The following is a 24,921-nucleotide window of genomic DNA, read 5'->3' as shown; positions in this document are numbered from 1 at the left end:
ATATCTTTATTTCATATGTAACATCTTGAGTCGCAAAAAATCTCGGTAAAAGTTTAATAAACCATGGTCTGTATTATCACATTTGGTACTGCTGGTACATTTGGTACTGCATATCAATATTTCGTACTGCTGGATATACTAGCATGATAAAGACTACAAGCTGCAGCTGCCTGGACTGCAGTATCCCAAAATGTTATCTGAAGTTTCTTCGACTATATAATCGCCATATAGTAGCAGTGGTTATTGTTCATGCTGCTCTCATTTAGCATTGATTATAAGACATTCCATCTTTCAAACATGCCTGAAATTTTTATAATTTTATATTTATATTATAATAAATATGTAAATTAAACTTAATTGTATTGTCCTTTCTAGTTCTGCAATTTTAATGACTTTTAGTGTATTCATATCTTATTTGAAATTAATAAAAAATCCTTTGAAAGTAATGTAGAGTGTTAACCAGAAGAAATATATTTAGACTTGTCTGAACTTCAATGAGATCCAGCAATACAGGAAAAGAAAATCTGATTCTATAGTCAACTGAGTCAATTTGAAATTACACATTTAAGGATTTTACTTACTTTTGATAATGCTTATGTTTGTGAAGTAACTTTTTCTACTATGCAGGTATGAAATCGATATTTAAAAATAGATTAATTGATGTAGCATTGTCAAATATTCTCAGGTTTACAAATCATAGGTACGATATTTCATCAAACCACACCTTTCCCATTAAATGTCATGTTTAATATTTCTTTAAAAATTCGTGTTGTTGTAAATCTTAAGTAAATGCTTATTTATCGGACATCTAAATAAGTTATTTGATTAGAAGAAATTATCTGATTGCTCTGTGCATGCTATTGTAGTTAAGTAGAAGGAAATCAAGCTAGCAATGGATAATTAGTAGTTGGAATTCCGGTGCAGGCATAATCGATTTCTCAAACTATTTGACAGCAAATATATATATATATATATATATATATATGCTACTACAGTATCGACTAAACTAAAATTATGGACAGTAATTCGTCACCACTTGGATTTGGTCGACTGCATTTCGTGTTTCTCCCTACTTGCCTCTTAAGTGAGGGAGAGAATGCAAGGAAGTCCCCCATTCCTCCATGCTTGCTGTAGTGGGTAACTGGCAGCATTCCCAATTAACAGTGAAAGATCCGTTTTTCCAATCTCGACCAGAGCATATTTAATTTTTCACATTTCCTGTTCTAAAAAACTTAATACGCTTTCCAAGATAATGTCTGTATTTTAATATATATTTTTATGAAATAATGATAAAAATTGTTATGAAATCCTTATGAATTTGGCTTTCCGCTGGTTGAATTTATGATTTTCTGGGTTTAGGCCAATTCTGATTAGTCATCACTACTTTAGATTATCACATTATTAAGTCTTTATTTCTATTAGCAACCTATAAAACCGATTAAAGTATGATACAGTAAGAATTTTCTACTTGTAGCTCACATGCGCTATGTAGCATCAACCAAACAGGCTTTGGTTCATTGACAGTTATACAGCATTTTAAGTCTTTTCTCATCTGATGCTGCCATCCCGGGTTTGTTGTAGGCTTCCGGCAAGTGCCTGCCGTCCGTGGATTCCATACTCTTGCCAATTCCGTCGATGCTAAAAGACTTCTCACCATAAAGCATAATGGATTCGTAGTCGAAAGGAGTCAGGAGACGATTTTCAAAAGGCTCTAACTTTTTGAAAGCATAATGCCACTCTGCAAATAATAAATAAATGAATAACGTATGGTGGGTTAAAAAGAATCATCTTTTTATAAATATTTATCTCAAAAGTTGCACATATTTACATGCGATGTATCAAATTCAACTTCAACTACCCAAGTTTCTTATCTCATACTACAGAGCCAAAACGTGAGACTTTTTGTCATGCGTCGCATATTTATCCAATGTTTAGATTAAATTACGTTATTTAATTATGGCAAAGCACTCATTGGGCTATTTTGGGGGAATATATTAAGAGCGGAAATTGCTGAGTAGTCAAATTGTTCGATTTAAGTTTCTAAAATATATGTTTCAGAGTACAAACAAAAATGCTTTATGAAAACATTTTTAGGTTTGGATTTGAGCTCCATTTCTCACTTTGAAAATTGGTTAACGGCTTTAAATCATTTACAGAATTATAAAAGGATTCTCTTGAAAAGTACTACAGAATGAAAAAACAATGGATAGAAGATTACCTTTTGCAAGTTAAAAGTATTTTATCTAAGGAAAATAATCTGAATACAGAGTATTCAATGATATATCGTATTTAAAGAGATTTATAGCCACTGAAAAATTAAACAGTTATTCAGACGCGAAATTTAAATTGAACCGAAATGGAATGAGATATTTCCTTTTCAAAGAAATCATATTTGTTTCGAATCTGTAGCATTAATAACTAAAGTGTGCTAATTGAGAACAATTTTTCTAATGAGACTACCTCTACAAAAGACCAAAAGTCTGGAATCATGAGTGGTGGTCCCAGAGAGTTCTTTTACTGCGAAATTATTGTATGACTAATGATATCTTTATAAAGGATTGAAAAGTATTTTCTTCCGGTAATTAAAAATAAAATATTTTTCCTTACGAAAAATAGTTAAGCCACAAATTTTTGAATGCAATTCCTTAAATAGTTATGCTAAGTTTTGCTTTACAATTTTGAATAAATTTAATAGAATAATTTTAGCCCGCCTATCCAGCTGCCTCTTAAGGAACACTGGAAGAGTTATCGGTGTTTACCTGTTTTTAGCACTTGTAACTAATTTATAGGTAGATAAATTCGAAAATACATAGTGAAACTAATTAAAAATGTGTAGCATTACATATACAGCTCTTAAAATATAAACTGAATAACTCTCTCTAAGCCGATGATCTTTTGTAAATATGGTCACCTCGAAGAAATCTGCTTGAACGTATAGTTTATGACAGTGTTAAAACAACATGTTAATGGCTATTAAACTGGTGCTGGAAGTAGCATTATAGTACTTAACTCGGTACTAAAAATATTTCACTTACTTGGGTCAATATTATGCCAGTTAATGATTAGGTAATCATCTCTGTCAGACCTATTTTGTTCATGCCAAAAACCAAGGGCGTGAAGAATCTCATGAACCACAATTCCAAAATTCTCGCATCCGCGACCTAATGACAATTTCTGTTCACCATTGCCTAATCTGCCCACGAACGACCAGCATCTGCGGAGAAGAAAGTAGGACAGAACATTTTTTTTAATTTTGAATTATGCAGCATAAATAAGTAGAGGCAATTTACAAAACTAGCATATACATTAATTACTGTTACTGTAAATTGATTGATTGCTGTTGTTGTTATAGTCTTATTATTATGAATTGTTCCTTTGGCCTGGAACTACCAATCTTAAGATTAGAATACAAGGAACGGGTTATATTTAGCTTAAATTATAAGTGTAACGACTGAAGTTTGTTTAACCACTTTTGCAGTGAAAATGAACTAGAAATAAAACGTCCCTAGGTGATCTTCCATAGTTTTTAAAATGAAAATAAAATAATAATATAAATGATCTCTTAAATATGATGGCATTCCTTTGTAACTTGGACGAATGCAGTGCTTGCAAAAGTAGACTATTTATATATTTCCAATGTTTGTCATTATTTGAAATGCCGATTGCGCTGCACTGCCTCTTTCCGTGATTTTGGTAGTTGTTTTTTCCAGGGTTGAAAAATGCTGTTTTATTGGCTGCGTATCCAGTAAAATGACTAAACGCTAAATGACAGCTGTAATGACGTTGTCCCGAAAATGATATACTACAAGTTCACGTTTCTATTTAGAAGCCATCGCTACACAGGCAAAGGCATTTTATCAGTCTTTCAGGTGTCCTTGCTAATGATGACCCCAAACCATCATTACGTTGAAAGTGCGTGTAATGAAGGGAATATCCAGGAATATTTATGTGCTACAAGAATTCCGTATGAAACATTCAACAGTCTTGGCATTACTTGAATAGCTTGCAGGTTTTCCATTACTGTTGTATGGTTAAATTACATTTTAATTAATTTTAGATTAAATTTAAAGAGCGTCTCTTTAAATATTTATATAAGCTCAATTTAAGTTGATTAAGATGAAAATAGGAAACTTATATATCTGGCTGAAAGAAAATACTAGTGCTTGTCAACTTGCATTAGATCTAAATATAATAAACACTTCTCATACCTCTAACATACCAAATATTATAGTTCACCCTAACCTGATTAAAATGGTTGCAAAAGATGTGCGTTAACTTGAGTTGGACAAAACCATTTAACATTCTGCCTATCTCATAATGAATTCAATTTTCAATTTCAAAAGTACATTTTTGAATGCTATGCTAAACTTATTGAATATTATGTTAAAAGTGAGAAAACATTTCTGCTGATTGCATTATCTTGATTTTATTTGACTATGGATAAAAACATTAGAGAAATCTAGTACATCTGTGTGATTTTATGGTTGTTTACCATTAACAATCACATCGTCAAACGTTCTAAATCCAATGAATGCTCGAAGTGAGCTTACATTAATTGATGGATTTCTAGATGCCTTGTTCTCTCTTCTGAGGGTCAAGAAAAGCTCGTAGAAAACTCTGAATGATCTACATTTAATTGATGTTTAGATGACATGGTGTTCAAGTTTTCGATCTAGAATTATCCGTTCATATTAATATTATTTTCTTGTAATAATCTACATAAATGCATATTTGTTTTACAAAATTATCATCTTAAAGCATTTACTTTACCATACCGTATCTTGTAACCGATAGACAAAAAAGATCAGTATTAAAATTACTGTTTCGAATAAATACTTTACTTAAAACCGCCATTTTACAGTTCAAATGACTTAATGATTGGGAGTGGGACAATCTGTAACGTAAGAATGAAATTAGGGTTCTTTTTACCCATTAGATTGCACCATTCGGATATAATCCTTTTCATCTGTTTTATGCTTGAATCGAATGCAAGTCCTGTCTTCGATGTGACGTATTGCTCTCATCAAAAGATTCCAGATAGGATCTACGTTACAAAATAGGCAAAATTAGAAATCCCGTATATTTCCATACATAATCCGAAGAATTTTAGCGAATTTTAGCAACTGAAATTTGAAGGTCGGCTTATGTAAGAGTTCAAAATGATTTATAAGTAATTCTATCAGAAAAATAGTGACATATTTTAAATGATTAGAAAATATTAAAGTCATTTCATTTTATCCTAATTATTTATTTAGGGTAAAACAGAATTTACAACATTAGCTATGGAGAAATGTCTTGAGGTGGGACTCATATAGACACCGCTGGAAACAACTTTGCAGATTTTAACATTAATAAGGATACTCGCATTTTCATTACATTCCTTACGAACTATGAAAGCGGTTTCAAACATAATGACATCATTTGAAGCAGTATATTATATTTTAATTTATTTTATCTATTAAGCGAACATTTCAGTATCGGTGTCTCACTGAGAATTTTCGAAGGCCTTGGGTTTTTAATATCAGCAAATAACTTGGAATTTTCAAGCAATTCTCCTTCGGTGGAGGCAAATCTGTGTGAATGTCATTGATTCCTGTTTCATCATTAGCGTCATTCTTATATGCTTCACAGATAATATCATCTTCAATTTCCTCCATAGCATCGTTTAGCAAAAGTGATAACTTTTAGTTTTACAATTAGTAAAATACGCAATCCTTTTCCGTCGGCAGTTTACACTATAGAAGTAATGATAAATAGTGTTTTATTCGAAAAAGCGAGAGTGGTATTTCGAGGATGAGAAAATATAATGACTGCTGAGAACTCAGGTAAAATTCGACATTCTGTTCCCAGACTCCGAATTATATTCATCCTTCATGTCCTCAAGTTGGGAGAATTGAAAAAAAAAGTAACTTTTGCCACCGCCAACAATATCCTTTAATTCTACAATGTTCTCATTCCTATATATAGTGGAAACTATGGCATTCATCTTCAGCTCGTTTAATAAGTCTGCCTATATTAGAATGACAAATTATTCTATTATTTAAAGATATATAAAGCTGTATTTATAAAGTAATTTTAACTTCAGCTTATACATATATTTTAATGTTTGAAGAGTTTTTACCGTAAAATTGTATTTGTCGGCTAATTCACCGATCGAACTATATTGAGAAAGTTAAGGCAAACAGATCTTAGTTAGCTTTCAGATATTTATACAAGTCTGAATATTCCGTGGCTTTTTTTTTTTTATATTACAACAGGATTTTATGGTTTTAAATGACGAATGTTGTTAAAATTATAATAGGTTTTGTAACTTTTCAGATAGAGCTCGACTTACTATCTAACCTCATTCTTTATTTGTATTAAAAGCAATGCTTCGTTACAGCAAGCAAAATAACCCAGCTAGTATTCAAAAAGGAGTTTAAGCCTCTTAAGGCGATTATTAGCTTTCTTGCACAGCTTGATACTTATGGTGTTTGTATCCGTCGAAAACATTGTGTCAAAAATATCGCGGACGAAAACAACGCAAGGCGAAAACGTCGCGGTACAAAACATCGTGGGAGAAAATAAAGCATCGCAGTTCTAAAACGTCTGGTACAAAATATGGTAGTCGAAAAGAAAGCGGTTAAAAAATTTCGCCGTTTAAAAACATAGTCGTCGAAAATACCATAGTAAAAAATAAAGTACCTACAAAATCATCGCATGACGGTAACATCGCACACACGCGTTTTTCGAGTTTGAAAAGTTGCAAATGCGTTTTCACATAATAATTTGGGAGCGCAAAAAGGAGAAAGAGACATTTTTACTTCTATATTTCATATTTTTGAAAGAATTAATTTTTGTTGAAAATGTAAAAAGGAAATTTAACTGTTTATAAATTAAAAATGAGCAGAAAATTAACGCAACTTATAGCACTTAAGAATTTTAAATTTACATACTTAATTAACAAAGGCTATTAATATATTAATATTTTTTTGTAAAGTTTTACTCATAATTTAGTCTAATAGTGTTTAGAAAAAGGAAAATAAATAACTGCATGAGATTACCTCTATGAAAATTGCTTAGTTAATTAGCAAGTTATTTTCTTTCACGTTTGTTAATCTGATATTGTTTTAGTGAAAATTATATCTTGTTTTGTTTCCGTTTTTTCCACATGATGTACAATGAAAATGTCATTAACATTTTCATTGTACATCATGCGGTGATGAATGCCATAGATTCCACTATATATAGGAATGAGAACATTGTAGAATTAAAGGATATTGTTGGCGGTGGCAAAAGTTACTTTTTTTTCAATTCTCCCAACTTGAGGACATGAAGGATGAATATAATTCGGAGTCTGGGAACAGAATGTCGAATTTTACCTGAGTTCTCAGCAGTCATTAGATTTTCTCATCCTCGAAATACCACTCTCGCTTTTTCGAATAAAACACTATTCATCATTACTTCTATAGTGTAAACTGCCGACGGAAAAGGATTGCGTATTTTACTAATTGTAAAACTAAAAGTTATCACTTTTGCTAAAGAATGTTATGGAGGAAATTGAAGATGATATCTTATCTCATGCAGTTAAAATCAACATCCAAATAAATTATTGCATGATGTACAATGAAAATGCCATTAACATTTTCATTGTACATCATGCAATAATTTATATGCATGTTGATTTTTTAGTTATGACGAAAGTCAGTTACGTAATATATCAGTATGAGATTTGCATTTCCTGAATTATGCCAAAGCACCTAAAGATTATCTGCTTAAGAGGTCATTAATTTACAATAACATTCGTTAATTAACTATGTAAATTTAAAATTAAGTGCTATAAGTTGCTTTAATTTCCTACTCATTTATTATTTCTATTTCATTCTATTTTTAATATTTATTATTTTCATTCGAAGCACAATTAAGCTATGGTTATAGCATGCGCAGTATATGACATATTTTCTTACGCTTCTGTACTATTTGAATTTTATTTCGCTTATGTCGATTTCTTAAACTGAGGGACTCTTGAAGTACCAAAAGGACAAATCATACATCTATTTATCTCAGTTATACACTCATGTCCATAAATTAAGGATAATTCGGAGTCACGCGGAAATAGAACTCTAAAATAAACATATCACCTGTAAAATCACTACACACATCTTCAAGAATCATATTATGCAAATTTCAGGAAGTAACCAGATGACACCGATGGTACGTAAAAATGACGAGAGTGTAAGAGAGTGATATATAAGGAATACAGGAAAAGAAGAAAAATTGTTCGCCGGCGCTTTATAAGCATTTTAGTGCAATAACCGAATAGTTATGACACAAAGGACGCATTTGGATGATTTTTTACGTCGTAGAATTATCGGCCGTCTGGAATGTGGGCGTACCCAACTGGAAGTATCAGACGAACTTGGAATTTCCCAGAGTGTCATCTCCAAGCTTTGGCAACGATTCCAAGATGATGGTAATGTGAGTAGACGGCACAGGTCGCCCCAGACTTACAACGCCGAATGAGGACCGGTATTTGGCAGTTACTGCCAAAAGAAACAGGCGGAGCACAGCCTCAGACCTGTCTCGTCAGCTCACTTCAGCCACTGGTACGACAATTTCAAGGCAGACCGTGTACAGACGGTTAGGGCAGATTGGTCTATATGCTCGTAGACCTGTCAGATGCGTTCCACCTACTGCAACTCACTGTCCGTTAGCCTGGAGTAGAGAGCATGCATTGTGGGCACCTCAACAGTAGGCTTGTGTGATGTTTTCCGACGAGTTTAGGTTTAGCTTGCAGTCTGATTCTGGCCAGACTTTCATATGGTAGCTCAAGGTACCCGTTACCACCAAGAAAACATCATTGAACGACACCGTTACGGTGGTGCAGGAGTGCTCGTTTAGGGTGGAATTATTCTGGGTTCCAGAACTGACCTACATGTTCAAATTGGAACCATGACAAGCCAAATCTATCGGGACGTCATTCTGGAACAACATGTACGTTTGTTTCGGGGCGCCATGGGCGCACAATTTGTGTTTATGGATGACAACGCCCGTCCTCACCGTGCAAACATCGTCAGCGAATGTCTTCAATCGGAGGATATCACCCATATGGACTGGCCAGCATTCTCACCGGACTTGAATCCAGTAGAGCATGTGTGAGACATGCTTGGCATACGAGTTGCAGCCCGTTAACCTCCTCCTGCATGTCTACCGGAACTTCGGAGAGCATTGCTTTTTGAGTGGTGTAATATCCCCCAAGATCAGATCGATAATTTGATACTCAGCATGCCTAGGCATTGTACGGACTGTATTGCATCGTCTGGGAGACATACAATGTATTAACAATTATACCAACCATGTAATATTGGTTTTTTGTAAATAGGTTTTTTTTTGTAATTTGCTCCAGGGAGAAAAAATCGCTAATTTGTTTTAATAATATCAAACATATAGCATCCTTTTTTGCTCTTTACGTTTTGTTTAATAAATAAGCTTTACAAATAAGTCAAATTTGTTTTGCTTCTAACTCTTCCTTTGCCTGATTTTGCATTATCCTTAATTTATGGACATGAATGTAAATCATTAATATCACGAGTGAAAATAATGACTTTTCTTAGTTCCGTTTTCAGATCTAATTGGGAATCCTCAGAGAATGAGATTCCTGTCTTCCCTTTTATTACCGATGTTTTAAACAGACTTCTAGACCAACGGATTTTAACAGCGTGAAGTCCTTGTAGACAGGACTTTAACAAATGACCGGGCTTTAACCTGGATCGGAACCTTTGCAGATTGGAAAGGAAACATCCTGTTCTGATTGCCACATTAATTGGACAGCACGTTCGAAGTAAATTTATGTACACTGGAAGTTACTTTATAATTATATGCAAAAATATGTCAACGAAATGTGTTTTTTGTACGTGCTGGTGGTGTTTTACAAAAGAAGTCACATAATGTAATGTCCTTTGTCCTCGGCTATTTTGATAATATTAGCCGACTAAAAAGATTAAACTATGAAAATGGTATCTTTCAAACTAACAATGGAACTTAACTAATTTAATATAAATCTTGTTAGAAACATATAAATAATTTTGCAGCATTTTATTTAGGAATGTTATCTACAACATTTTACTTAGAATATCATTACAAGTAGAATATCTCCAAGTATTAATTAGATCATTTATTAACTGTTCATAATATTTCTAGAAGTTATTTGACAGATCCTCTACCCTGGGACGACCTCTACTCTTACAGAAATTTTTTGATGCAAGAAAAAGAAAAGTCTGTCGAAATAGTTTTTGACTCTGAAGAAACTGTACTTGTGCCTGAACTGCTTCGAAATCGATACTGTTATTCAAAATTTACAGTAAATCAAGGTTGCTTTTCTGCTTAGTTTTAAATGGATGATCAATTAATCCTTTGGTGATAGTTTGTGTCATTTGATAAGTTTGTAATTTATTTTGGCCTTAGCGAATTTACTTTAGTTTGAAAAGTTCATTCTATAATACTTTGATCACATTATCCGAATTGTTGATCGTGTTAAGCGAAATACTTACTATGTTTTTATATAGAAATGGGTGGGACTTTGCCAATTGGATGATGATAACATTAACGACGATCGTGATCACATTAAGCAAGGTCTTCTGAATAAGAGGTGACTTATTTCGCTACTTATGAAAAAAAAAAATGGCAAGAAAAGAATTATTACTTACACAGGGCTTCATCCACCTCGTAAGGCACTACGCCGTTGGGCCATCGTCGGGAATCTCTTGGAATGGCATTTCTGTCCTGTGTAGAAAATGAATACTGAAACTGATTATTATATTTCTTTATTAAAATGTAATGTATTTGTCTATGCTATTAGTTTGCTTTAATAAGTATTCCAAATTTTACTGTACAGAGACAAAGAGAAAGAAACTATGTTCTCAAAACGCATTTTGTGAACTTCTTGCAATTCAGAACTTTGATTCACAATTCAAGTATACTTTGAATACGCCAACCTTTAGATTCTGATACATTTATGTCTAGACAAGGATTGATCTTAAAATATGGGGTGTTCTCTGTACCTACGTTTGTTACTTTATCATGCTTTATGAACAAAACGCGTTCAGGCAAAGGGAAATTTTTCAATTATTTTCTAATTCATAGTACTTGTTGGCTATTTGAAATAGAAATGATAAACACTTATGGCGGAACTTTGCAGTGAAATTGCTCAATATTCATGTTTCTTATTGAGGAAACTTCATGAAGCCTTACTCTTATTGTCAACCGAACACTGAATGAGCTACCGGTGTATGACTGCACTTCATTCGAGTCAGAATAACATGAAATGCAAGGATGATACTTCTTGCGTCGAATGATACTTCTTGTGTGGAATCTGATAACTATATTTTTCCTTTATAAATTGATATCGTATTCAGTTTAGTCTCTATATTCAGAGAATATAGAGACTAAACTGACTTTTGTCCAGCGCATCTACTTGTGATAATTTTACTAAATGTAATCCTAGAATCTTCTTTATAGAATATTAGTAATAAATTTAGACAGAACCAGAGATCATACAAACAATTGGATGACTTTCAGAGGGGCCGAATGATCGAACTGTACAAAGCTAGCTGGCCATATCGAGCAAAAGATCGCTACTTGAATTGTACGTACATGGCCGTACAAAGTTGCTGGCAACAGTGAATTACGCAAAATACGTATCAACGAATTTTTCGATTATTTACTGATTCAAAGTACTTGTTGGATATTTGCCATAGAAAGGATAAACATTTATGAAGCAACTATTAAGAGAATCTGTCTTCTAATCACGTTTCACATTGAGAAAACTTTATGAAGCCTTTCTATTACTGGGAACCGAACACTGGATGTGCTACCTGTTTATGGTAAGGTGAAAATTACTGCACTTGTTTCGAGTCAGAATAATAAAACCACTATTAGTCCTTTGAATGATCTTTAAGTAATTATATAATTAGCAAAAAAGACGGATTTTGCAGATCTGAAAGACCCTCAGCTTTCGATTTCTTCTTGTGGTGAATCTGACAACTATATTTTCCCTATATAAGACGATAACGTTTAATCCATTGAATATATAGACTAAACTGAATTTTGTCTAGCGTATCTACCTGTGATAATTTTGCTAAATGTAATCTCAGAGTCTCCTTTATAGAATATTAGTCATGAATTTCGACATAGTCATACACACAACTGGGTGACTATGAGGGGGGCCGAATGGTTGAACTGTGCAAAGCTAGCTGCCCATATTGAGCAAAAGATCGCTACTTGAATTGTACGTATATGGCCCTGCAAAGTTGCTGGTAGGAGTGAAATCCGCAAGACATGCATCAATGAAATAGACTCCAGCAGGCCAAGGTGCATAAATGGGATGCAAGATTCTAATTGTGCAATAAGCCCAAACTGCTCCAGCATCCCTACTGTGCAGAGCATACCGCGCTTTTGCTTCTCTCATACCATCTAAAATGCCCTGTGTAATATACTAAAAAATAGTGACCAATCTAGAAAAGCCATAAGGCGAGCTTCGGCTTGCCAGGAGTTTGGATCTCGCCATACCAACCTACCATCAGAAATACTTTCCACCAATTGGCCCCGCTTGTCTGAATCAGATTATGTTTATGTCGTACTTTTGTAAGGATCTTAAGTTTTACTAACGTTTATTTTATTTTAAATCTTTACTATCACTTCTTATTTTCTACTTCCGGCCAGAATTATAAGCGTGAAGGAGTTTATGCAAAGTTGTCTGGCGAACGCCAAGTATTTAAGTGTGGCCTTTTTGCCAAGCAGAAGAGAGGAAGCCGTGAGTTCGAAGCAGGCCGCTTACCTTAGAAGTTACGCAGTTGCTACTTTGCCTTCCAGGCCAGAGGTTTTAATCCTCTTGATAAATTAAACGTATTGTAAACGTATTGTAGTGTTCACAGTCTCTGTGCTACATACGCTTTCTGTTATTATAAGGCCAATCTTATTCTAAAGTTAAATTAGAGTTTAGTTTTATTTTGATATCTTTTAAGTTAGACCCCGAGTGGAGGGTCATTGTATTCCGAAGTACGGAAGTCATTGTATATAAAGAAAAAATAAAGGGTTTTGTATACCCTTCGTCTGTATCCTGTCTACTTACTACAATTAGGGAACATAGCTTTAGTAAGCTCTCTGTTCTAGTCAGGTCATTGTATGTTTCCGAAGAAGGTTAGAAGAAACATTGAAACTGATAGTGGCGCCCGACGAAGAATAACCATGGCCGAGTTTCAAGAAGAACCTGTGCTGCCTGCAGAAACAGCTCAGAATCCAGAAATGCCAGCTGCCGCCCTGGAAGGATTTGGGTATATTGTCCAGACCATGCGCGCTTCGATGAAACCAGAAGCAACGTTTAATGGAAACTCACAGGTAACCAGTTTTTTGGAAAAATTGGATGACCACTTCATGCTCTACCCCGTGCACGAGTTTCAAAAAGTTACCTTAGCTACCAGCGCTTTGAGGGGCCAAGCGCTTAACTGGTTCAAATATATCGGCAGAAGTCTCTTGGGTCAAGCAGGAAGTCCCACCTATACCTACGAAAATTTCGAGACTGCCCTACTAAAAGCCTTCCCTGTTGTAAGGGATCGTGCGAAATTAGAAACAGAACTTTTCAGTATATATCAACAAAGAATGGAAAACATCTCCAGGTTTATTTTAAGAAAAATTCACGTTTTCAAGCTCTTGTATGGAAACCGTCCGGATCCTGAAATAATTCAAGTGATTTTGCCGAGGTTACTACCCCAAGTGCAAGACTTTATTGAATTGAGAAATCCGACTACACTGGAAAAATTATTTGAGCTAGCAATCCAGTTTGAAAGTAGAAGAACGGCGGACGTCGAAAGAAGACGCCAATATCAACAGCGAAACCAATTTGGTACGCCAAGACTACAGCAAACTCAAGCACATGGCTACGGAGAAAAAGCGAATCAGTGGGCAAGGAAACCCGAGCATTCAAAAACAGCCGGCGAACGTCGACAGTTCAATAGCAACCCAGGAAAAAAGTCTCAAGGCCAGTGGAGAAAGAAGGAAAGCACCGAAAGAAAAAATAATTTAAACTAAAACGGATTTCTGCTGACGAGAGGGTGCGGAAATCCGAAGGCCACGAAAACCCCTCTTCCTACAAGTTAAATACAGTAATGGTGAAAAATTTAACTCTTCCGAAGATTGAAGTCTTGGTAAATAATATCCCGGCCACCGCGCTCCTGGATACCGGCGCGCAGTGTTCCTGTGTGGCAGAAGTCTTTTTTAGAAAGTATTTTCGCAAATACCGCATATATAATGCGGATAATACAACAGTATTAGCGGCGCAAGGAGAACAATGTAAGTGCGTAGGTAAAGTACCTTTGTACATCCGTATCAAGGACGAACAAGTAAAGGTGATGTTTTTTATAGTAAAGAATTTGCAAGCACACTTAATACTAGGAATAGACTTTCTTTCAGACGCACAAGCTACACTGGATTTTAATGAAGCGTCTCTTAAGCTGACGATGAAACCAGTGCATGTAGAAAAGGTTGAACCGCCAAGGTTAAATCTCGACCACCTGCCTAATGACGAGCAAGATAGAATCCGACAAGTGGTAAGTGAATTTGCTTCCTTATTTAGTGATATTCCAGGATTTACCCAGGTTACTAACCATAGTATTGACACCGGAGATGCATTGCCGGTTCGTCAAAAACCATACCGGTATGATAAGAATAAGGAAAAAATTATAGAATGGCATATTACCGATATGCTACGTAAAAAGATCGTAACGCCTATCTCAAGTAGTTATGCTACTCCGGTGGTTTTATGTAAGAAAAATAATGATTATCCTTTGGAGCATCCAAAAAGGTGGAGATTCGCTATTGATTACCGTAAATTAAATTCCATAACGAAATATCCGGTATATCCCTTACCGATTATAGAAGAAATTTTAAGGAACATAAAATCAACCAAATTTATGACAACTTTAGACTTAACGAATGGTTATTTTCAAATAGGGATCAGGCCTGAGGACGTGCCTAAGACTGCTTTTATAACCAAGTCTGGCACTTATGCATTTTTGCGAATGCCGTTTGGCCTTTCAGGCGCCCCAGCAACATTTCAGCGATGCATGGACATTGTGTTAAGACCTGTTCTCGGAAAGTCCACATTTATCTATTTAGACGATATCATTATTACTAGTGATAATGTAGACCAACATGTACAGGATTTAAGACAGGTGTTTTCTTTATTAAATGAGGCCGGTCTAAAATTTAATGTCGAAAAATGCAAATTTACAGCCCCTGAATTAAAATATTTAGGTTACAAAATATCGCAAAAAGGGATCGAGACAGATGAATCAAAAATAATCGCTGTACAAAAGTATCCGACTCCAAACACGGCAAAGAAGCTCTCTTCTTTTCTAGGACTTTGTTCATATTATAGGTCCTTTATAAAAGATTTTGCGGCTATCGCTGAGCCGTTGTTAAAATTAAAAAGGAAAAAGGCAAGATTCTCGTGGACGGCCGAAGCCAATAGTGCTTTCGAAAAATTAAAACAAGCATTAACGCAAGCCCCTGTGTTGAAATTTCCTGAAAAGGATGAAAATTTAGAAATTTCAGCGGATGCTTCGGATTATGCGGTAGGAGCGGTACTTTCGCAAAATCAGCAGCCAGTAGCATTTTTTAGCCGAACTTTAAATCAAATACAAAGAAACTATTCCGCGACCGAGAGAGAGGCACTTGCAGTTCTGTTAGCAGTGCAAAAGTTCCGAGTCTATTTTGGAAAGGCGCCGATAACAGTATATTCTGATCATGCGGCGGTAACTAGATTGTACTCTGGAAAAAATTTATCCCCAAGGTTAATAAGATGGGCACTCAAGCTGCAAGAATATAATCTGGTAATCAAGCATACCCCCGGAAAGGAAAATATCGTAGCAGATGCCCTGTCACGAATTAAATTAGACGAACAGGGTAATACCGTAAAAGTTGCAATGCTGACAGCGTGTACAATAAATTCCCGAGAAACTGTAATAACCGAACTGGGTAAGGATCCTGAGTTTGGAAGTATTTATGAGTATTTGAAGGATCCTGAAAATTTTAGCCACCAAGATATTGTGGCGATAAGAAATAGGGCGGCCCATTACGAACTAATAGATGGTCTATTATTCTACACAAAAACTACGAATTCGAACAACGAATTTCGACCTGTTATCCCAGCTAGTCTTAGATTAAATATCCTGCAAGAGCTCCATGACAGCCCTTTAGCTTCTCATGCTGGTATTCGAAAAACTACTCAACGCGTACGCGAGGCAGTCTACTTTCCTGAACTGCAAAAGTTAACAAGGGCGTATGTCCAGTCCTGCCCAACATGTCAAGCCGTTAATTATATTAATTTCCGCCCGGCCGGGTTTCTAAATAGTATTAAATCCGAATTTCCAAATGAAATAATCGGCATCGATTTATTGGGCCCTTTCCCAAAAAGTCAGTTAAACAAAAGTCGCTATCTCCTTGTTATAGTTGATCATTTTAGTAAATGGACCGAAATTGTTCCCTTAAAACGAGCCTCCGCGAAGTTAGTTACCGATTCTATTTTAAATAAATATATTTTAAAATACGGGGCGCCCCTAAAAGTTATATCGGATAATGGTCCTCAATTTGTAAGTAATATATTTGAAGACATGTGCCAAAAACTGGGCATACGTCATTTAAAAATGGTCCCGTATCGGCCGCAATCAAATATAGCGGAACGGGTCAACAGAAATATAGTGAAAATTATCCGTAGTTATGTTAAAAATTTTCATAAAAGCTGGGATAACTATGTCAATGAATTTGCTTTCGCCCTTAGGACCGCAAAACATGATACAACGGGCAAAACTCCTGCTGAGTTATTTCTAGGCAGAAAGGTTATAACACCGTTAGATAAACTATTTTATGTGCAACAAAGAGCCCCGGAATTTAAAATGGGTGATATAGAAAAACTAATAAAAGAAGCAAAAAAGAATACGGAAGTAGCACAAAGAAAACAAAAATTGTATTATGACTTGAAACGACGGGGAGTAACTTATAAAGTAGGGGATGAAGTACTAAAAATTAAGCATTCACTTTCTTCAGCACCAGAAGATAAAACTGCCAAATTTTTTCCACGCTTTGAAGGACCATATGTTATAGAAAAAATAACTCACGCTGTTGTAGTATTAAAGGCAAGAAATGGTGAAACCTGTTCCGCAAACATTGACCAGATAAAACCATTCTATGACCGTAATAAAATGCAAATCTTTTCAGATCTTTTGCAGGATCCGGTACGGCAGACACCGCAGGTACAAGTTCCAGAGGTGGGAAAACGACAAGTACAAGGGCAAGCCAATGAGAGACAGAAGCAAGTGAAAAGAAAATTGCCCCGCGGAAAAATTGAAGGAAAAAACAGAGTTCACGAACACCCCCAGAATGAAGAAGGGAGAAGGACGACGTATGTGGAAAAGACCGGGAGAAAGGACGGCAACTATAACCCGGCTGTGAAACGGAAGATTGACTCATCCGACAGAACTCTCCGCAGCAAAAGTCGCCGAACTGCGGAAGGGCCATCAGCGGCGGAGGAAAAAGTACAAGAAAAATTTGAACGGCCAACAACGAGGTCCAAGCAGGATCACGACAGAAGTTTCCCGGTTCCACCAAGACCAGCTGCCTTCAAACGGCCAAGACCACAAGCAGAGGACAGAAGGAAGATGTTCAAGGGTGGCCGTAGTGGTGAAAAACGGAAGCTTCCAGAGGAAAGCACTGAAGGGCGAGCCCGTACAAGAAGGAGGATCAACCAAGCTACGGTCTGCAGCACCTTTAAAGACTGGGCCCAGAAAAGGATGTCTGAATTTTACAAAGATAAGTAAAATTTTATGTTACTTTACAAACTTAAGTTAATCTTTCATTCTTACTGCAAGTGGCAGATTTCAAGAAGTTTTACCTCATGCGAGGTCTACCTTTATCGCCAAAAGGGCGAGAAATGAGTTGTGACCGATTTTCTTATTATGTTTTTCAATTACTCGCGCGTAAAACTAAAGTTGATGTATAATAGCGTTGTATAAAGACTTAAATATTGTAAAAAGTTATTGTATAAATTTTATTTAAAACATTCTAACAAGAAAGACGTTTTAGTCTGAAAGACTTTTTGAAATGTAGTATTATTTCAATGTAGAAAGAATTGGCACTTGCTTTGAAAAGAATAGAAGTTAACAATGTACTACTAATGTATGTTTTCAAATGTGTAAAATTAACGGCATCTTGATATGTTCTTGTATACATGTGAACTGTTATTTTGAATGTTTAGAAATACCGTGATATGGTAAAAGTGAAAGTAATGTTAAAAAAATTTGTTATTCGTGTGACTGTAAAGATTAAATCATGGTGAATATGTGTTAAAGGTTGAATGATGTAGTTAGGCTCTCTGACGCTACACTTTAGAGTTAGCCACTTTCAGAATAGTACCTCAGGGTCTAGAGTTGAAATTAGGGTGTGTTAAGAGGTCTCGTATGTTGAATTTTAACACGTTAGTGTTTTGATTGTAGGAGGAAGTGTTGAACACATAGACAGAAACACATTCGTGTTTGGTGTTTTTACAACACATGTCAGAGAGCACGGGGAGAGATAATTAAAATAGTCATGAATGAAATAAGAATGTTAAGAAAAGTATATTCTATATGTTATTTACAATGTCATTCTGTAACATTTCATTAAACTAGTTTTCCTTCCAGATCTCTGGAAGGAACCAGAATTGAATAAAGCTCCTGTTTTGATGCAGTACAGATGAAAAAGAAAAAAGATTGTTGTATATTCCGGGAGCTGCTATTGTAACAAATTTCTTTCTTTTAAAATTTTCTAGTTTCTAGCTAAGTTATGTTTGTAAAAGGTTGGTCTCGCGTTAGTTTCTAGAGCTAAAAGTTTTCAACAAGGTCGTTTTAGACCTCAGTTTCAAACTAATTAACTCTGGCGGGAAGTATGTAAGGATCTTAAGTTTTACTAACGGTTATTTTATTTTAAATCTTTACTATCACTTCTTATTTTCTACTTCCGGCCAGAATTATAAGCGTGAAGGAGTTTATGCAAAGTTGTCTGGCGAACGCCAAGTATTTAAGTGTGGCCTTTTTGCCAAGCAGAAGAGAGGAAGCCGTGAGTTCGAAGCAGGCCGCTTACCTTAGAAGTTACGCAGTTGCTACTTTGCCTTCCAGGCCAGAGGTTTTAATCCTCTTGATAAATTAAACGTATTGTAAACGTATTGTAGTGTTCACAGTCTCTGTGCTACATACGCTTTCTGTTATTATAAGGCCAATCTTATTCTAAAGTTAAATTAGAGTTTAGTTTTATTTTGATATCTTTTAAGTTAGACCCCGAGTGGAGGGTCATTGTATTCCGAAGTACGGAAGTCATTGTATATAAAGAAAAAATAAAGGGTTTTGTATACCCTTCGTCTGTATCCTGTCTACTTACTACAATTAGGGAACATAGCTTTAGTAAGCTCTCTGTTCTAGTCAGGTCATTGTATGTTTCCGAAGAAGGTTAGAAGAAACATTGAACCTGATACTTTAACCTGTTAACCGAATAAAATTTTGTGAAACTCTTTTCACACTGGGGACTCTTTTGCAGTGATGAGTAATATCATCACACCTCAAGTAATAAAAGGAAGTTCGATTTTTTATTGCCATTTAATATATAAATAAAGTGTTTTCAGTATACAAAGAATTAATTTGCCGTGTCACACTCCTTGAAGCCATGTGGCATACTTTTAAACAAATAACCTTTAGCCATATTTTGAAGAAAATAACAATTACTAAAATCACAAATACATGTTAAATACATATTAAATATATATAAATCCATATTAATTACATAACAATTGATGTATTAGATGTTACATTACCAAGAGCTTTGTAATTGGGTAACATGTTACGTACTTCTGATAAGTCAATATATGTTTTAGTTACTTTTCACTATTATGGTACATTTGAACTTTTCTTTGGCAAGGGAGGTCCCCAGATATTTCACCATTCAAACATGTATTGACATACTAGTAATTAAGAATTTAATTAAGAAATGACTTTAATTAAGAATTGAACCAGGCAAAATTGATCTTAGAATGACATTATAAATCTTTAGCATACCTATGCAGCAACAAGCATCACAGTTACTTGAAATTTCATAAATTACTAATCGTAATATTGCAGATGCAGCTTCTAGCTATTTATTTTCAGAAACTTTGAAATCATAATCATTTCAGGTTATTTACACATGTTTAATTTACACATGCTCTATGCATGGGATTTACAGATGTTTAATTCGTCAATAACATGCACTTCCTTCATTTATTTTTGAAAAGGAATGTATAAAGCTATGAAAAACATAAACTCATTTTTTAAAGGATCTAATATTGCATACGAAAATATAACTTTTCTCATTGAATTCAATTTCACAATATAATTTTAATGCTACAGAATGCTTCAAGTCACTTACCGTATTAGGATCTATGCCCATTATATCACCTTCAAAGAGACTTTCGTTCACCATCGGATTTTTCATCGCTTAAGGAGAGATGAAAAATTAATGAATTTTAAAGTGTTAAATCATTGCAAAAATATTACATTTGCAAAATTTGAAGAATTTGTTTCGTACATTTTTTCGGAAGAAATGAAATAATACAGAATAAGTAATCTAGATATAACCTTCAATTTGAAATTTAGATTTCATTGTACTTAATTTCCTTTCTTTTGAAGTAGAGAAATTTAAGAAAAAAATTTCAGAAATCATATATTTGTGATAAATTATAATATACTGTTATTATTTTTTGACTGAAATTAATTATTTTAAAATGAGTTAGTTAAAAGTAGCTTATTAAATGAAGTAGAGTCTAAAAATTTTAATAAAATGGATTTGAATATATTTTTAAATAGCTGTTTGAAACTGGGAGCATTATCAGACGGAAATTAAATAACTGATGTCTAGTTTAATAAACGTACTTCAGTTTGTTTAATTGTATCAGTGATCTGAACCTAATAAATTTGCCAGTTTTTCTTTACTCCTCGGCGGTTGTGATACTAAACAGTCCTTTCTTCCCAAAACGCGCGATATCTATCAGTCTTAAATTTGTAATGCGAGCTGTGTTCGTTTGCACCGTCTGCTGTGTGTAATTAAAATGTGAGCTGAGCTGGTTGATGACCATCCAAAGCAAAGAAGCAGTTTAGTCATACTTATGAAGAAAACAAATTTCGCATTCTTTTGAAATAAGAAATATGATCAATCGAAGAATCATAATATTTATACGTATTACGGTTGATAATAAATTGATCGTAATAATATTGTTAATAATAACAGAAGGTTCTACAAAAGGATATATGATATTGTTGCGTGCGTACGGGTTCGTTATGAAATGAATGCACAAGTCCGATGAAAAATGAACAAAAATTTATTATTATCACAACAAAAATGCTTAAATTTTCTCAAATTATCATGCAGTATTACAATATCTCACAGTAGTTTTCTTTTAACTACTCAAATGTCCAATAGAACGTAATTCGAAACAGCTAAAGAACGCTAATCCGCGAATTCGCTACAATCAACAAGAGCAGTTTTCTAAACAACAACGAACTAAGCAACAACTACAAACTGAGATGTTTTCCTCCTTTTGTAATATTTTAAAAATCACGCGCTAGAATTTTCCAGTACTTTCTCGAAATCAAAAAGAGATATTTATTTATTTAATGCACGCGCTCTTGTATTTTCAATTTTCCGGCTTAGCTTTCTTTTAATATTGCGCTGCACTACGCGAGAAATAAAACCATTTAATTTATAATTGAACTAACATTAGCTTTTTAAATACCAAATTCGTAACAATTTCTTACAATACGTAGGAGGCTTTTTTTTTGAGTAAATAAATTTTGATATTACTTAAACACAAGAACAATTTTTAAATTTGCACGAAATCCCGGCCTTAATTTACTTTCCAGTATACTTTTTATCTACATTATCGCACTTATCGAACCGTACCATCAGCTTCTGAATTCCAACTTTATGGAAATCTACCGTCTGATTCAACTACTATCTTTGTGCCAAGCAGGAGCCCAACTTTCAATAATTTTAGAGTTCTCTAACAATTTCATACTGAACACTTCTTAACACTGGAGGTACTTCTTTAGAAAATGACGAAATCATAAATCATATCTATTTTTTGAAAAATTATCTCGACTTTCTGCACCAAATCATGGGCGATCGCTCGCTATATCCTTCTTCAACACACTTTAATTTAAATGAAGATCTAAAATTATGAAAATAAGAATGCACTTGTAGACTACATGCTTGTAAAAATATTTTTGTCAGATCCGTTCTTTTGCCACCTTGTCTCGAATATAAACTATTGTGTACTCTTACCTCGCATTTGCTATTTTTTTAGGCAGTTTTGAGATTATCATTTATATATTTCATTATTTATACATTTGATTTATTCATTTACATATATATTTATATATTTCCAAGTATTCCTTTGTGGTGGATCAGGTTTTCTCGGGCTGTTAGCACTATTTGGTAGTGAACGTGCTAGCTGTCGTCACTACGAAGTTGCTATTTGTGGCGTAGCCGTTACGGTAGTGATGGTCTTGCGCCGTCGTGAAGGTCGAACCCCTATCTATTAATTAGATATCGAATATTTTACCTCTTAAGTGTAATTATGCATCTGAAAACAGGATTTCGGTTTCTTCATGAATATGAATGCTGGTTGGTCGTTACATGCTAGTTGCTTTGTTAGAAGGGATATATTTTGATGACGATGGTGATATAAATGGTCAGAGAAGTTTCTTTTTGATATAATTAAAAATTAAATTAAAAACTTCGTATCGAAAATTTGTGGCAAAACGGATAAAATCACTGATCATTGATAAATCGATGCTAGTTTGAATCCTACTGGGATTCGAACTAGCAGCGATTTATCAATGATCGGGTCACTGCATGGATTTTCCCCGGCTTTCTTGTATGTAACATAAACAAGGTTCAATTTCCCTTAACAGATCCTTGACAGAGACATCTATCCCGTTGTAAACTGTCACGTGTTTTGCCGTTTTAAATTAAACAGACAGCAAACAAACTCATCTAAAATTTAAGCAAACTGCCGGTTTTTCCTTACGAAATGGGCACCCCAAAACCCACAGCTAATACTGGGAAGCTCAATGGTGCAAGTTGAAAGTATCAGCATGCTGATTTTAATTGTTAAAAAAAGAAAATATAAGTGATAAAACTTTTAAGAATATGAAAAATGTGGGAAACATACCTGGTATTGCCCATGTTACGGCCACCAAAAGTGAAAAAATGAAAGTCCTCATATTGCTTCTGAGATCATGGAACATCTACATTTTTAAAAATTCTTTCTGATTTTATAGCTCTTTATCTCAAAATGCAAATGGGAATGAAAACAGCTGTTACTTCTTCTTCCAGATGAGGATTTAATCAAATCTTTCAGGTAACGCGATAACAGATGATTTAAAAAAACTTAGAATGTTTATATATATATATATATATATATATATATATAAATATATATATATATATATATATGTCTGTATTATGTAGGGTTACATTTCTGATAATATGACAAAATTCAACAAGGACACAAAAAAATCTTGAAAGTAGCTTCATTTATAATGCCAGTAAAATAGCTTTCGAAATTTGGTGCAGAAATCTAGTAAGAGTGTCTTGTAGGAAAATCACTGCAGTGTACCGGATCTGTTTGGAATAGAATTCTTTACATTGGGTTGTAGAGACATTAAGTTATTTCGAGGCCAGAGAGATGAAAAAGGATCATCTTCGCCTGTAATCGAAACACGGACCTCTGGAATACGTGCCCAAAGTGCAGACCACTACACCACGAAGACACTGCAGAAGTTGGGAGAAATACCTTATATACTCCCCCTTTTAAATCGCGACTGGGATTTTTTTAGGGGATCCAATCGCCAAATCCTGGTTGGGGAGAATCATCATCCACCACCCTTTTATTTCGGGCGCCACTGTAGAGACATTAGGTTATTTGGAAGCAGGAGATGTGAAAAATGAGCAACGCCTTCTCCGGGAATCGAACCACGGACCACTGTAATACGTGCCCAGCGTGCAGACTACGACACCACGAAGGCATGCCAAGAAGGCGGGTGAAATATCTTATAGAATTTAATTCGAACTACAGCCCATCGAATGCTCGAAGCATCAAGATAATTGTGCAGTCCTTTGTTTGTAGGGCAAATGCGTGGGCAGAGATAGTGTAGTGTCAGTGCTGGCAAAGTGTAGATTAGGTCGCTTGTATCATAAAATTTTTGTTTCATTGCCGCTTTAAAGAAGCAATCAGTCTTGCTCATTTTATTGTTTATATATATATATATATATATTTATTGTTTATATATGTATATATATAAATTATTAATTGTTTATATATATATATTGTTTATAATATATATATATATATATATATATATTTTTTTTTTTTTTGCCAAAATTTTGATAAAAATAATCATGAAACTTATGCAGATAGCTTGCATGCTTTGACTAAATTTAAATTAGTTCAACTTGCGGTGATTTGTTTCTATCTGATATCCTTGATTTGGCTATAGGTCGAATTCTTCCTCAAAGTAAACATTTTTTAGCCCCCATTACATCAATGTTTCACATATTCCTTCTTGGGCCATTTTCCAAAGTCCGTTCAGTGCTCCTCGATGGTGTTATCTTAAACATCATTTTAACAAACCGAAAGCTAAGCCCATAGAAGAAGCGTTAGGGAATTTTATAGGCATTTCATTAAATGGAATGTATTTTATTCCTTTTCTGATTCTTTATTTGCTAAATAAGCAGTATTTGACCTGTAACTAGAGGCTTTGTCTATATGAAGCTCAAATTTATGGTTGTCCTTTACATATAAGACTGAACATTCTTTTCCTTTAC

At 34.5% G+C, this 24,921-nt stretch overlaps 1 protein-coding gene across 1 annotated transcript; it reads right to left on the bottom strand.

The window, feature by feature from the left end:
- Positions 1–1,390: 1,390 nt before the first annotated feature.
- LOC118199930 (astacin-like metalloprotease toxin 5) lies at positions 1,391–23,355 on the bottom strand. The gene is made up of 6 exons (XM_035371817.2): positions 23,267–23,355; positions 20,464–20,531; positions 10,686–10,761; positions 4,930–5,044; positions 3,036–3,214; positions 1,391–1,738 (listed from the first exon to the last, which is right to left on the bottom strand). The coding sequence occupies exons 1-6, from the start codon at positions 23,340–23,342 to the stop codon at positions 1,515–1,517; spliced, it is 738 nt and encodes a 245-aa protein (XP_035227708.1). The 5' UTR covers positions 23,343–23,355; the 3' UTR covers positions 1,391–1,514.
- Positions 23,356–24,921: the final 1,566 nt, after the last annotated feature.

Source organism: Stegodyphus dumicola, chromosome 8 (genome assembly GCF_044657685.1).
Source record: "Stegodyphus dumicola isolate Sdum_Otavi_A_Nest chromosome 8, ASM4465768v1".
Classification (NCBI taxonomy): Eukaryota; Metazoa; Arthropoda; class Arachnida; order Araneae; family Eresidae; genus Stegodyphus; species Stegodyphus dumicola.
The sequence above is the reverse complement of the archived record's forward strand: the minus strand, read 5'-3'. Positions and strand labels throughout refer to the sequence as shown.